Source organism: Nomascus leucogenys, chromosome 20 (genome assembly GCF_006542625.1).
Source record: "Nomascus leucogenys isolate Asia chromosome 20, Asia_NLE_v1, whole genome shotgun sequence".
In the NCBI taxonomy this organism is placed as follows: domain Eukaryota; kingdom Metazoa; phylum Chordata; class Mammalia; order Primates; family Hylobatidae; genus Nomascus; species Nomascus leucogenys.
Window position 1 is genome coordinate 27,190,573 of NC_044400.1, and position 14,771 is coordinate 27,205,343.

Sequence of the window (14,771 nt, forward strand, 5' to 3'; positions counted from 1 at the left end):
AGCTACTTGGGAGGCTGAGGTAGGAGAATGGCGAGAACCTGGGAGGTGGAGCTTGCAGTGAGCCGAGATTGCGCCACTGCACTCCAGCCTGGGCAACAAAATGAGACTCCATCTCAAAAAAAAAAAAATTTTTTTCAAGGAGGTAACGAATACAGAGGCCATGGCCACATAATTGGAGAAAACTCAGTCCTAATGGCAAAAGTACCTCACTTATGAGACAGAAACAACAAGTTATCACTGTAATAATCCCAGGCATTAGTCGATCCAACTCCCCTTAATATGATTCACACCAAGGAACCACAGATGCTTGCAAAGAAGTGACTGCAGGGAGAGAATTCCCTGTGACCAAGATTTTTCATGGTAAATCATTAAAGCAGCTTTGGATTACAATATGGCTTAATGAATAAAAGAATACATTGAGCATGTATACAACTGCCTTCCAGAGCTATGTGATAATTTGTGGTGAATGTAAAAACAAGCATTCTTTTGTCTCCCTCAGTCCTGTTTATTTACAAGGTTGAGTGATGTTATTAAAAAAAGAGAGAAATATTTCAAAATGTCCTTTTGGGGGTCATGTTTAAAAGTCACGGTTAACAAATATGTTCAAGTAACTTAAGTTTTTAATAAGGCAATCCTATAATTCATGTGAAATATAGAAGACGTTAATTTAAAAAGTGATGTACAATAAAAACTTACTTTCTGGCTTCTATTCTTGCTTCGGAATCAGCATCATGTATTCCCTTCTTTATTGTTTCAGCTAATACTGATATGTGTCTAGATATTTAGAAAAGAAAGCAGTAACAATCATAAATGTATGGTTTGATGCAGATGAAACCAGGTGGGAGAAATAACTTCCAAATGGCAACATGGAGCTGGGAGCCTCTGTGTCAAGGCTGGTTAGTTCCCACGTGGCTGGGCAAAGCAGGGCACTCCTACAGTTCTTTAATTTCCAACCCTGTCCCAACACCCTAGCGCCACTCCAACCCACCCACGCCTAAGGACTTTGATAACCCTATTCTCTTGTGGGATTTTTTTTAAAAAACACAAGCTGATTTTTTAAAAATGTGCACTTATAGCTCAATCTTTTACGAACCCAAACAACAAAAGCTTGTGTTTTTCCCATCAGAACTAGTTTCTATGGAAATTGTGAGATAATCACCTTAATATTAAATAGGCTGTCTACATCAAATACAGAGGCAGAAAAAGAAAACTTTCAAATGAGTGAAATTCCTTGAAGGATCTAACACTTGTCTACTAACAGCAACTTTAAACAGTTACCTCATGGGAACTGATGGGAATGTCAAGCAGCAGGGCCAGTGTCAGTAACAGTTTACATTGGCTCTGCAGCTGTCAGAATGCACATGGAAATAGTAGTATTTCAACCAATGAAATTCACTAAAAGTGTCTGCGAATATTATGTGGCCAACATCAATAAAACAACAGATGTAGTCATGAAAACAAACGCATATATTCCTCCATTCTTACAGAAAGCCAGCTGGACCACTCACCAAAGCATTCACTCTAAAGACTCAATTCAGAGGGAAAAATGGTTTCAAATCAGATGCTCACCGTTCTAGTGAATGTGTCTGCCATTCTTGTAAAAGCAAATCTAAAAATTCAAAACAGCGCCTAAAAAGTATTAAGAAATACACAACTTATTAATATATATTTTAGTGAAAATGAAACAGCATTTTTCTTGTGACCCAATACTATTTTTTAAAATTAGTACATTTCTTCTGACTTTTATGATTAGAAAAACAGAACATAAAGAATGAATCAGAACTGACTAAAAACCAAAGCAAATGAAAGTAATTAAGCACCTATTGGTGCCACAGGGACACAGGGACAGGATCCAAGCATTTCTCTCCAATCAGAAGCTTGCACTTCATGGCAACATCACTGAAAGGAGTTACCACTGTCATTCATTTTTATACTATCCTAAGTAATATGTTAACAGAGAATGTACATACGCACAGAAGATCAACAAACATGACAGAATCAGGTCTTTGCATTAATTTCGGAGAATGCTTTGCACAAAAAAAGTTAAAAGCACCTTGAAAAACTAAGTGCTCTCCATATTTTCATGCTAAGGCCCTAAATAGTGCTTAAAATGGATTATTTTCTCCAACTGCTTTGCTTTCCTCTAACTAACCTTTCAGCATCCTTCTTTAAGCCTTTTCACTTTTATGATTTTTCTTGGTCTGATTTGTGCACAAAAACAATTTAGATTACATCACCACTTCGGGTTCTACCTCTACAAAATTTTCTTTTTCTGGCCGGGCACAATGGCTCACTCCTGTAATCCCAGCACTTTAGGAGGCCAAGGCAGGCGGATCACTCGAGGTCAGGAGTTCAAGACCAGCCTGGCTAACATGGTGAAACCCCATCTCTACTAAAAACACAAAAATTAGCCAGGCATGGTGGCGGGCGCCTATAATCCCAGCTACTCAGGAGGCTGAGGCAGGAGAATCACTTGAGCCCAGGAGGCAGAGGTTGCAGTGAGCCGAGTTCGTGCCACTGCACTCCAGCCTAGGCGACAGAGCGAGACTCTGTCAAATAAACAAACAAACAAACAAATAAATAAATAAAAATTTCTTTTTCCTAAGTCTAGCATTTCTATTTTTGTATGAATAAATCCTAATAGTCCTAGGAACCCATTCAAGAACACACAAATCAGAAGTAAAATCTTTCTCTAAAGAAATGACCGGACTTTCTTTCCTACAACCTTCCCAATTCACAACTTATAATCCATACACAATCACTCAATAAATCCAGGCTGGGAGCAGCGGCTCACGCCTATAATCCCAGCACTTTGGGAGGGCAAGGCAGGAGGATCACTTGAAGCCAGGCATTTGAGACCAGCCTAGGCAACAAAGCAAGACACTGTCTCTACAAAATATTTTTTTAAAAAAATTAGTTGGGCATGTTGGCATGCACTAATAAAGTCCTAGCTATTTAGGAAGCTGAGGTGGGTGGATTGCTTGGGCCCAGAAGTTTGAGACTGCAATGAACTATGATTGCACCACTGCACTCCAGTTTAGGCAACCAAGTCAGACCCTGTCTCAAAAATAAATTAAAAATAATTATTTACTAACCCTTTACCCCATACTAGATGCTAGAGATCCAATGATAACCAAGACACAGCCCAGAGAACATAAGAGACAAACAGTTACATTGCCAGAATGCAAGGGGCTCCAGCAGCTCACAGGAGAGCCATGCAGCTTGGTCCTAGGCTGGCAGTGGTGGGGCCAGACTGGTGGAGCAAGCTTTTCAAAGGAAAAGACACCAACTACACACACACACATTCCTCACCATCACCCTCCCCATTCCCGTCCCAATCCCCAATCTAGACCATGTTTATTCTACTTTCACCCTTTTGCCTGTGGCATTTCCCAATCTGGGTTTTTCTTGGCTCTTTACTGCACTTATTCCTACTCATCTTTCAAAATGTGGCTCATTTTTAACCCATCTATGAAGCTTCTTGGGAAAACATCAGCAAGCTTTAATCACTGCTGTATCTGAACTCTTAATTCCACAATATATATGTTAATGTCAGAGTGTGTGTAATCCATTTGTTACCAATTCTATGAAGCGAAGCTAAGCACAGGCTGAATATGTAACAGAAGGTGCACTGCCTTGCTTACACTGCCCTCTTAAGCTCCCTCTCCCTTTCTGAGGGCAGAGGGCAGAGGGACTGGGCAAGATGGTCCCTATTACTTCTCTCAGCATTAAGACATACAGTTCTGACTAATACCCACTGGCTAAATACAGAAGTAACAATCTGAGTGTGTGGTTCAGAAATTGGTGAGGGTGGCGGCATTTCTATTGTCACAATGACTGTAGGGTGCTACTCATATTTAGTGCCAAAGGCCAGAACTGCTAAATGTTATGAAGCGAATTTTATCTCCCTGCCCCCCACCCCCCAAAATTAATATGTTGAAGTCCTTACTCTCAATGTGATGGTTATTTGGAGATGGGACCTTTGGGAAGTGATATGGTTTAGATTAGGCATGATAATGGGGCCCTCATTATGAGATTAGTGTCCCTATAAGAAGAGATAACAGGTAGTTTGTTCTCTCCTCCTTCCCACCCTGCTCTCCCTCTCTCCCATGTGAGGACACAGGAAAACACTGGTCTACAGGCCAGGACGAGAGTCCTCACCAGAATCTGACCTTGCTGGCACACCGATTTTGAACTTCCAGCCTCTAGGCCAGGGGTATCCAATCTTTTGGCTCCTCTGGGCCACAGTGAAAGAAGAATAATTGTCTTGGGCCACAAATAAAATACACTAACACTAACAATAGCAGATGAGCTTTAAAAAAATCTCATAATGTTTTAAGAAAGTTTAAGAATTTGTATTGGGCATTCAAAGCTGTCCTGTGCTGCATGGTTGGACAAGCTTGCTCTAGACTGTGAGAAATAAATCTGTTGTTCATGCCATCCAGTCTGTAGTGTTTTGTAATGGCAGCCCAAGATGATGAATCCCCTAAACATCCTGCAGTGTTCCACAACAAAGATCTGTGTCATCTTATTGGAGAAATGTTGCCTTACGCAAGGAAAAACACATTCTGAATTTCTCTTGGAAACCTAACAATAGCGAAATGAAAACAACAGTAGCAAGATGAAAATAACAACAGCCACAGCTGCAACAAATCAAGCTTTCACTAAATGTTTTACGTAATGATTGTGAATCCTCCAAACCTTACAGAGGGGTACCCTTATCGCTAACGAGTCAAACGAGTAAGTGGGAGAGCAATGTTTCAACTGATGCTGCTCAGGTCCTGAAGTTCATAATCATCCCTCTGGCATGCCGACTTTACATTCTCATCTCTAGGGGGAGCTAAAGCTGCTCCACGCTAACCCCAAGAGAAGCTGAACCCTAGGTCAAGGGTAGATTGCATTCCCCCGGGTACATACTTGAGCCACACAGTAAGGAATTACATTTTTTCAGTGGAAGATATAAATCTCTTTTTTCGTGACTTTAGATAGCTGGATTATTCCTCTTTTCTCTTTTTGTCTTTCATGTAGTTATTAATGAGATGGATATAAAACCAACTACTAGGTATATATCCCAAAAAAATTAAGTCAGTAAATTGAAGAGATATCTGAACTCTCATGATTATTGCAAGACTCTTCACAATAGCCAAGATAGGGAATCAACCTAAGTATCCATCAACAGATGATGAGATAAAGACAACGTAGCATATATACACAACAGAATCTATTCAGCCTTAACAACAACAAAATAAATCTTGTCATTTAAGACAACACAGATAAACCTGGAAAATATTATCTTAAATGAAATAAGCCAGGCATACAAAGTCAAATACTACATGATCTCACTTAAGTGTGGAATCCAAAAAAGTCGACTCAGGTTTGGTGCAGTGGCTCACACCTGCAATCCCAGCACTTTGGAGGTTGAGGCCAGCCTGGGCAACATGGTGAGACCTTACCTCTACAAAAAATTTAAAACTTAGCTGGGGGCATGGTGGCGCACGCCTATGGTCTCACCTACTTGGGAGACTGAGGCGGGAGGATCACTTGAGCCCAGGAGTTAGAGACTGCAGTGAGCCATGATTGTGCCACTGCACTCTAGCCTGGGTGACAGAGTGAGGCACCACCTCTAAAGCAAACAAAATTGGACTCATAGAAGCAGAAAGTAGAATGGGGTTCCCAGAAGCTGGGGGTTGGGAGACTGGGGAGATGTAAAGTATACAAAATGTCAGGTAGATAGGAGTAAGTTCAAGAGATCGATTGTGCATCATAGTGATGTGACTACAGTTAGTAACAACGTATTATATACTTTAAAATTGCTGAGAGTACATTTCAAGTGTTCTCACCACAAAAAAATAAGTATGTGAGGTGATACACACGTTAAAGAGCTTGATTTAACCATTACAAAATGTATACACATTATCAACACAGCATGTTGTACACCATAAGTCTTCACAATTTTTACTTGCCAATTAAAAAAACAAAGGTTGGGCATGGTGGCTCACATCTATAATCCCAGCACTTTGGGAGATCAAGGTGGGAAGACTGCTTGAGCCCAGGAGTTCGAGATCATCCTTGGGCAACATAATGAGACCCCCATCTCTAAAAAAAAAAAGTAAAAAAAGAAAAGATTAGTGGGCCATGGTGGTGTGTGCCTGTAGTCCCAGCTACTTGGAAGCCCAGGAGCTTGAGGTTACAGTGTGCTGCACTCCAGCCTCGGTGAAAGAAAGAAAAGAAAGGAAAACAATAAAGGAAGAAAGGCAAGAAAGGAAGGAAGGAAAGGAAAAAGGAAAGAAAAGGAAATAAAGGAAGAAAAAGAAAAGGGGAAGGGAAGGGAACAGAAGGGAAAGGAAAAAAGGAAAGGAAAGGAAATTTTTAAAAAGGCGGTCTGTGGTCAATTTGTTAAAAATAATAAAATAAATTTTAAAACAACAAATATAGAGCTGCTTCATGCTTAAGAGGGTCTTGTACCTATGGAAACCCGGCAGGATCAACAAGACACCCCAGGAAAAAGGGTAAATGGCTGGCAAAGTTCATTTGGGCTCTAAATCTTAGAGTGAAGGACCCTTTCACAGGACTACATCAAGACACACAGCTAAGGGAATGGGGCCAAAAGGTTCTCCAAGCCTGCTAGTAATTATCCTGTAAGACTCCCAATACAGTCTACTGGAACAGCTTTAGTGGTATTCATGAATTCCCTGAAAACCTACACAAAACTATTCTGTACATTTACCACTTGCTGGAAAGAGGGTCCATAGATTTTAAAAGACTCTTAAAACACTCAAGAATCACAGGTCTGAGGTGAAAGAACAGTCTTTATTCCTCACACGTAGTTTAGGGCAGCTCACCAGGACATATAAGATGGGGACTTGGGAACAAACCCCTAGCTAGTTACCCAGGTTGTATTTGCCTGTGTCTTCTGGGTATATCTCCCACAACTGTGCAAAACTAAGTGACAGTGAAGATTCAGAATCCCAGAAATTGCTAACAGAAGATGCAAACACATATCCTTCCCCTTACCTATGTTAATATGAAACTACTGCCATTGATGTTTATGGTATTTTTTTCTTGCATGCAGTTACTGCCTTTACTCAGGGAATAGGGCAGACCGATGACAAAGGTAGGAGGATTATCACAGGAAAAAAAGGTACAGGGAGTCCTCTCCCCTTCTCCTTCTGCCACTACACCCAAACTCACTTTCTCTCACACAGACACATACACATACACACACATACACACATACACGCACACACACACAAATATAGAAACATAATAGAGGTTGTCCACATTCATTTCCCAAAATATTTAGATCTTGATTCTTCAACTCAAAGTCATTTATTGCAGTGATTTTAAGTAATACTAAGCATGTTATACATGAAATTTTATCCATGAAAGGAGATATGGAATTTGTTTTGGTTTTTAAACAATTCAAAAACAATGAGAAAACCCTTTAAAATTTACCTTCTAACTGCGACAGACTTAGAGGTACAGTTGCTTGTTATGACAGGTATTAACCTAGGGATGTGTGTGTGCTGTGAATAACAACAAAAAACAGAGGTCAACACTTGCAAATACAAAAAACAAAATTAAGAGAATCACTTCCTTACTAACCTACTTATAGCACATATACATTCAGATTAGAATGTGAGTTTTAAAAGAAAAAAAGAATTCACAGGATATTGTCAAAAGCCATTAGAAAATTTACAGAGTTAAGAACAGGCAACATGATGACATGAAGATAAGCCTAAAACAATCATTAGTATGAGGTCTAAATTATCTCAGCTGTAGAGATCTGAGTGGGTTTAAAAGGAGTGGGTTTAAAAGGAGTCATCAGACCACTATATTTTGATACTGTTTCAATGGAAATGTCCAATAATGACCTTGGGTTTAACAGTTAAAGTAGGCAGTCCAAGTAAGAACAGTAAGAACTTATAATACAAAGTAAATAACCAATAATCAAGAATATTCTGGATAGATTTTAGACAACATCATCAAGCCTCAAAGTTTCAAGAGCTGCCTCTGGGCAAAAATGATTTGAAAGTGGTGGGGAGGTAATGTGGAAAACCATTTTAAACCTTTGTGAACTATTAGATTTTGTTAAAAACTTGTGTATAAATTACTTGGATAATTATTTAAATTTAAATAAGTGCCTAGAAAACCTAATCAAAGAGAACATTTTGTTTCGTGCTTATGTGCCATTAATCAAACTTTTGGGTGAACAGTAAAACCACAAGCACCAATACCTAAAATGGAAGGACTGGGACTAAGGAGGTAAGACTAAGAGTAATATCTGAGTAACAAGAATACAATATAAACTCAGAAGCAGACACCGGATGTTCGAACATTTTAAATCAATAGTGAGTTAACAATCAATACCTCATTAACTTTATAACACATCCATAATTCACATTATGGATTATAAAAAGCTCACATGCCACAATTAAGTAGGGGGAAAAAACGATATATATATATATATATATATATATATAAAATTCCAATATAATTATGCTAATAAATTTAATTATTCAATATAATTATGTTAACAAAAATGCCTCTAATATTTATCAACCATCAGTATTTACCACTTGCTTATTTCATGTATGGCCTATAACATACTTACCCGAATAATTAACCTAACAGCTACAACACCAGATGTGGCCATAATTTTGGCACTGTTTGGAATTAAATTAAAGATAGTTGGCATAATGGCTTCAGCTCCATGGTCAAACTTATTCCCCAGAACTGATGACAGATGCCTAAAACAAGAAATGGATACTGGACTGTAGTTATTTTTCTTAGAGACAGTGAAGCATTTAAACCACTTAACATCTAGAGCCTTCATTTAAAGTTATCTAGAAAGGACGAGGGTCTGAGACTTCCGATGTGCATGTTAAGAACATGGCAAATAGTTCTTAGCCCAAAAGTTCTTTTGTTTTTTTGTTTGTTTGTTTTTTAAAAAAACATTTCCAACTAGTCTGTGGAGCTTTTTGTTTGTTTTCTAGAAGCAGGATCTCACTATGTTGCCCATGTTGAACTTGAACTCTTGGGCTCAAGCAATCCTCCCACTTTGGCTTTCCAAGTAGCTGGGACTCCAGGCACATACCAGCCCACCTGCCCCAACTAGTCTTAAAATAGCAAACAAACTGATTATATATTAATAAAACACAAATATGAAAAAGCACCCTTGGCTCCTTTTTCTTTTTTCTTTTATCTTAACATAAAATATTCAGGCTTCAAAATCTGACTTCAGCCAAAACTTTAAACAGCTGCAATGCCTCCTCCTGCTGCTGCTTTGATATTCCGACATACATTCTAACACAAAGTTTTATTAGCTTTGATCACTAGTACATGTACAGCTAGAATAAAATTTTACTGCAGTAAATGCCTTTAACTTCATAACTACAGTACTCTTCTAGGAACAAACATTCTGATAAACACCCTATTACCTGCCAGCAAAAATCAATGAAAAATCAGAGAAACAGGATTTTACAGAATTTCATTTTTCCATATTAACAACTGCTTCAAAGTTTGAAATAAAGGCTTCAGAGCTATGTCATTGAATAAAATTTAAAATCTGTCACACTTCACATAATTGAGCAAAAAGTACTGTAAAACTACTGAAAGAAGTGTTAACTGGAATGGGTCTTGGAGACTAGTCAGAAGTTACATTAAAGAGACCCAGCTCACATGTTCAAGGAGACATCTCTGAAGCTCTGTGGTGACACTATTTTATGGTGAGAATATGGAGCATCGCAGTCCTTACCCCAACGTGATACAAGCCTCCCGCACTACCTGAGACCGCAGATCCTTAGCAGAGAGTTTAAAGGCTCCATCCAAAAGACGCAAATGTTGAAAGAAGTTATCATACTCAGCAGCACCAGCCAAAAGTAAAGATCTAATCTTTTTTAGCTAATGGAATAGAGAAAATTCAGAAAAATAGAAAACAATTCTAACATAAAATACACAAAAGAAGCCATCAAATACAAAAGAGATCATTGTTAAAAGTTCAACTGATTAGAAAGTTTTCCCAAGAGAATTCAGCCAGTTAAATATTAGCTAATACAATAAACAAACCTACATATCACAAATAAGACTAAATAATTTTTAACTGGAGTATTTGTGACACATATATTATAATTTCTGTAAAAAAAGTTTTACATTTGAAATATCTTAAAGTATTTATAGATCCTACAACACTAATGATAAATAATTAAAAACTTTTGGCTTGTGAAAAGCCCCTCCTAAGCTAACCTCCCAACACCCCACTTCTACTGCCATTTATTTAAGAATCAAAGGAAGAAGCATTCCTATAGTATTTACTATCCTCCACTGAACCATTAACTGGCTGGTCTGAATTTGAAATACAATATAATGGCAATTGTACCACCTCTCTTCTTGCCAGCCAACCAGTAGAAAATAGCCTTCTCAGATAAGACACACCCTCACTTTAATGCCCAGCCCACTTTCCATTAATCTACTTTTAAAAATAAAGGAGACATAACTTTCTAGCAAGTGGTAAGAAGAAAGAAAAGAATACTGGGGGACATACACTAAAAATGCCACAAAAAAGCCACCTTAAAGGCAAACAATCACAGAATGAAATTTCTGCTAAGGTGAGAGTGGATACTATCACCATACATTGCACAGTTAGGTCTTTGTTAAAAGACTAGGCGATTCATAAAGGTGTAAGTTGGTGTGTTTTCAAAATAAAAATAAAAGGAGATACTCTACTAAAAGGGTGAAGCATAAATATGATAATTTGAATTTAAAATATGTACTATTTAGAATTCATTAGAGCTGTCCCAATTTCACAATAAAGTATTTGAGATATTTAAATACATCTTATGAAAATGTAATCACATGAAGTCAACAGCTTACAGCATTTACTCTCTGCTCCCAATCGTGCTTGTCATCAGATAGTATTTCCCTAATTTTGTTTATGGATTCCTCAAGGTCTCGGCTGGAATAAATCTGTAAGCAAAATTAATTACAATCAATATAAAAACATGCAGAATAAACAGATTATTTCTTAATTACATGAAGTCAAGAACATTAAGTATAGTAAAAGAAATTATTTCATTTTTAAGAAATACCTATGAGAAAATATCTGAACAGTTTTGTCTATAATGAGGATCTAACTATAAATGTGCACTCACAAGATTTGCTGCCATATGTGAATAACCCTGCCTCAAACATAGCTTTACTATAAACTTAACAGATGATTTCATGTATGAAGAGAAACAAGCCTAACGGGAAACAGCCAGTGATGCCTAAGTCATTTATCACTTAGTATTATTTATAACATGACACTACACCTATAATTTTAAACACTTTCAAATCTACTTTCTCATTTATCCCCACATCTTACCTAGAAAACAGGTAAGGTACAGGGTATAATCAATCTTGATGTATGCTGGGAAGGTCAGGTCAAGTACTTAAGAATGAACCTGAACCCGAGATTGTTTTTTGTTTAAGACACTGGGTCTCACTCTGTCACCCAGGATGGAGTGCAGTGGCGCAATCTCGGCTCACGACAAACTCCACCTCCCGGGTTCAAGGGAGCCTCCCACCTCACTCTCCCGAGTAGCTAGAACTATAGGCACAAGCCACCATGGATGATTTTTGTATCTTTTATAGAGATGAGGTTTCACCATGTTGCCTATGCCACTGAGATTCTTGTTACCTGCTTTATACACATATGGCAACCAAGGTGGCAAAGAGAGTTGTACATAACAGACAGTAAGTGCCACAGGAATCCAGAGCACAGACAGTCAGTGTAGGCTAAGGAAAAGTATTAGTCTCAATCAGCAACAGACAATACTAAGGCACAAAGCAGTCAAAAACTTGTGGCTGTATCCCAATTTTTATAAATAATCTTTGTTTCATCTGTTAGGTACTTAAAGTGAAGCATCAAAGAAGGTATAAACTAAGCTCTTATTAAACCATTCTCTATAACTTTTCAGACAACAAAATCCTTCAAATTTATGAATTTTTCTAAAAAAAAATCCCTAAATAAGTATACTTTTTTTATTCTCTAATTTAGCATCATCTATTTCTTTCTCTTTTATGTGGCCTGATCCATAAACTTAATAATAGAACAACCAATGTCTTTCCTGTTCTTACTGAAAGATCATCTTGGGCCTTGACTTTTGCTCCAACATTTTCTAGTCTGCACCTCAGATCTCCTGTAGTGTTGACAATTAAAATTACCTGACCTAGTAAACAACATTACATAGGCAGAATTGAAAAATAAAACTTGAAGAGCAAGTTGACCCTTGTTTGTAATCATACTCAAATATCCTCACTGACCTGTACTACAGGTACATCATCAAATGCTTTAATAAAATCCTCTTCATCAACAGCACCAGCTCCTTCTTTTGCAGCTGTAAAAAAGAATTTTAAAAATGTAAACAATATGAAACAATGTATATAACACATACACTGAAGAAGTCTAAACATACACAATCAAAATTACATTTTGGAAGATTCAGAACATTTTTTAAAAAGGCTTCATATAACTTTGGAGTGTCATGAAATTGACAAACATTACTGACTTCATATCAAGATGAAATATAGTAATTCTACAATGCTATATACATTAGCTTAAGGTCACTTAGACTACTTGTTTAAGCAGGGGGGGTATGGGTTTTAAAGGATTTAGATATTGTATTAATATACAAGTCCTTTGAAAGATTCCTAATAAATGGATCAAGCAGAAAATTTAATTCATCAGGGAATAACTTGTTATTACTGGGAATCCAGCATAACAAATTTGTGAATATTCAAACAAGTCCTAAATAATTTCACAGTTTTATTTAACTTTATATTAGTTTGAAAACATTTCTATTTCCTTGAACTCATAACTGTCATTTTTTTCACTTAAGAATCAGTTACAAGTTTCTCCTACAAACTTATCCTAAGATGCTTTGTATAATTAAAATTATTTGAAGAAAGTATTTCTTTTTGCTAATATGAGCTCCCCTTTATGTATGAAAATCAAGTGACGCTTTATCAGATTTTTTTCACATTGTAAAAACTGGTGTCTATAGTCATCTTCATAACCCCCATTAATGATTTACATGGACTAGTCTGATTGCTTTTCTAAGACCTTCTTACCACACATGTATCTGGTGTTCGGGGTCCTGATAACTATCCAGACAGAAAGGGGCTTTAAAGACAATCCCAGGTAGCCGTAAATGTGTGTCATCACTCTTGCTGAAGATCACTCACACTGTGGAAAAGCTAACTACTATAAAGGACGATAGTCACTCACTGTGATGTGGTGCTCTGTGTCTGTTTTAGCATAAAAACTGGATCCCATTGAGCAGATAGGCCCTGAATGCCTCCTTTGCATAAGGCCCTACACCATGTACCCACAAATACCAAAGAGGACTCAAAGGCCAACAACAGTCCCTGAGCCTAAGCTATCTGATGAGGAGGAGCTAACCAGGAAATTCATGACTATGGCATTAAACAACACGGAAAAAGGATAAGTGCAGGGCTGAAGGGGAAAACCGGGCTGATATGTGCATGATCTACACACCAGGGACTTCTGGAAGGGGTATGGACGTGAGATGGGAAGGAAAGCACCAGTCTAGTAATTTTCTAAGCCTTGTTTGTGCAATGGATAATTACCCAAGAATAGATCAAGAAAAAAGATTAGAAAGATTGTTCAGACATCCAAAGGAACAATGTATTGATATATGCTACAAGGTAGACGAAACACTGAACACATTCCCTTTAAAATGGCTAATTTTATGTTATGTGAACTTAATAACAAAAAGTAAAATGTTTTAAAATACACCAAAAAAATGATTAGAAAGAACTAGAAATAAGCACAATTAACATTCTTACAGCTCCTCTATCACAGATGCTGGGGTCAGGAGGCAGAGTGGTCGCATGCTGGTCTGGTCAAGATACCAATATTCTAGGGCCAGTTCAGAATTCAGGAGAGGCCATCAGGAGACAGCATTTTAATGCTAATCATGAGTACAGCTTTTACTTGGCCCACTCAGCTTCATCTTTTTTGGCTCATGGGATTCCCCACCCACCACTATCCCCACCACCACCAACAGCTCAAAGCTCACAGCCATCAGTGAAAACGGTTCAAAGAGCAGCAGCTACACAATTTTTCTGAGGTAAATTTCAGAGGGAATTTGCATGTAAATGTAAAATTTGAGAGAAAATGAGAGTTGTATACAACAACTTAACTGTCTACATTAGGGGTGAAAGGAAGAATTTATGAGAGAAATCTCCTACAATTTATTTAAGGCAATATCCATACTGGTCTCACAAGGAACCATGTTACTTGTAAGAACAAAATGTGTTTTATCTTACTTATTTTTATTCCCAACTTTTAAGTTCAGGGGTACATGTGTAGGATGTGCAGGTTTGTTACATAGGTAAACGTGTGCCATGGTGGTTTGCTGCACAGATCATCCCATCACCTAGGTATTAAAACCAGCACATTAGCTATTCTCTTACCCCAAACCCTGCAACACGTCCCAGTGTGTGTTTTCCCCACCCATGTGTCCATGTGTTTTCATCATTCAGCTCCCACTTATAAGTGAGAACATGCAGTATTTGGTTTTCTGTTCCTGCATTAGACTGCTGAGGATAATGGCTTCCACCTCCATCCACGTCCCTGCAAAGGACGTGATCTTGTTCCTTTTTATGAATGCATAGTATTCCATGGTATATATGTACCACATTTTCTTTATCCAGTCTATCATTGATGGGCATTTAGGTTGATTCCATGTCTTTGCTACTGTGAATAG

At 37.8% G+C, this 14,771-nt stretch overlaps 1 protein-coding gene across 24 annotated transcripts in view; it reads right to left on the reverse strand.

The window, feature by feature from the left end:
• Positions 1-14,771, reverse strand: part of CLASP1 (cytoplasmic linker associated protein 1) — a 301,555-nt gene that overhangs the window by 110,976 nt on the left and 175,808 nt on the right. For all 24 annotated transcript variants that reach the window (XM_030801424.1, XM_030801422.1, XM_030801427.1 and 21 more), the window contains 7 exons: positions 12,304-12,377; positions 10,873-10,965; positions 9,758-9,903; positions 8,615-8,750; positions 7,456-7,526; positions 1,570-1,629; positions 697-774 (listed from right to left, as the gene is read on the reverse strand). In XM_030801424.1, coding sequence (XP_030657284.1) covers positions 697-774; positions 1,570-1,629; positions 7,456-7,526; positions 8,615-8,750; positions 9,758-9,903; positions 10,873-10,965; positions 12,304-12,377 — 658 coding nt within the window. The remainder of the gene's footprint in view (positions 1-696; positions 775-1,569; positions 1,630-7,455; positions 7,527-8,614; positions 8,751-9,757; positions 9,904-10,872; positions 10,966-12,303; positions 12,378-14,771) is intronic.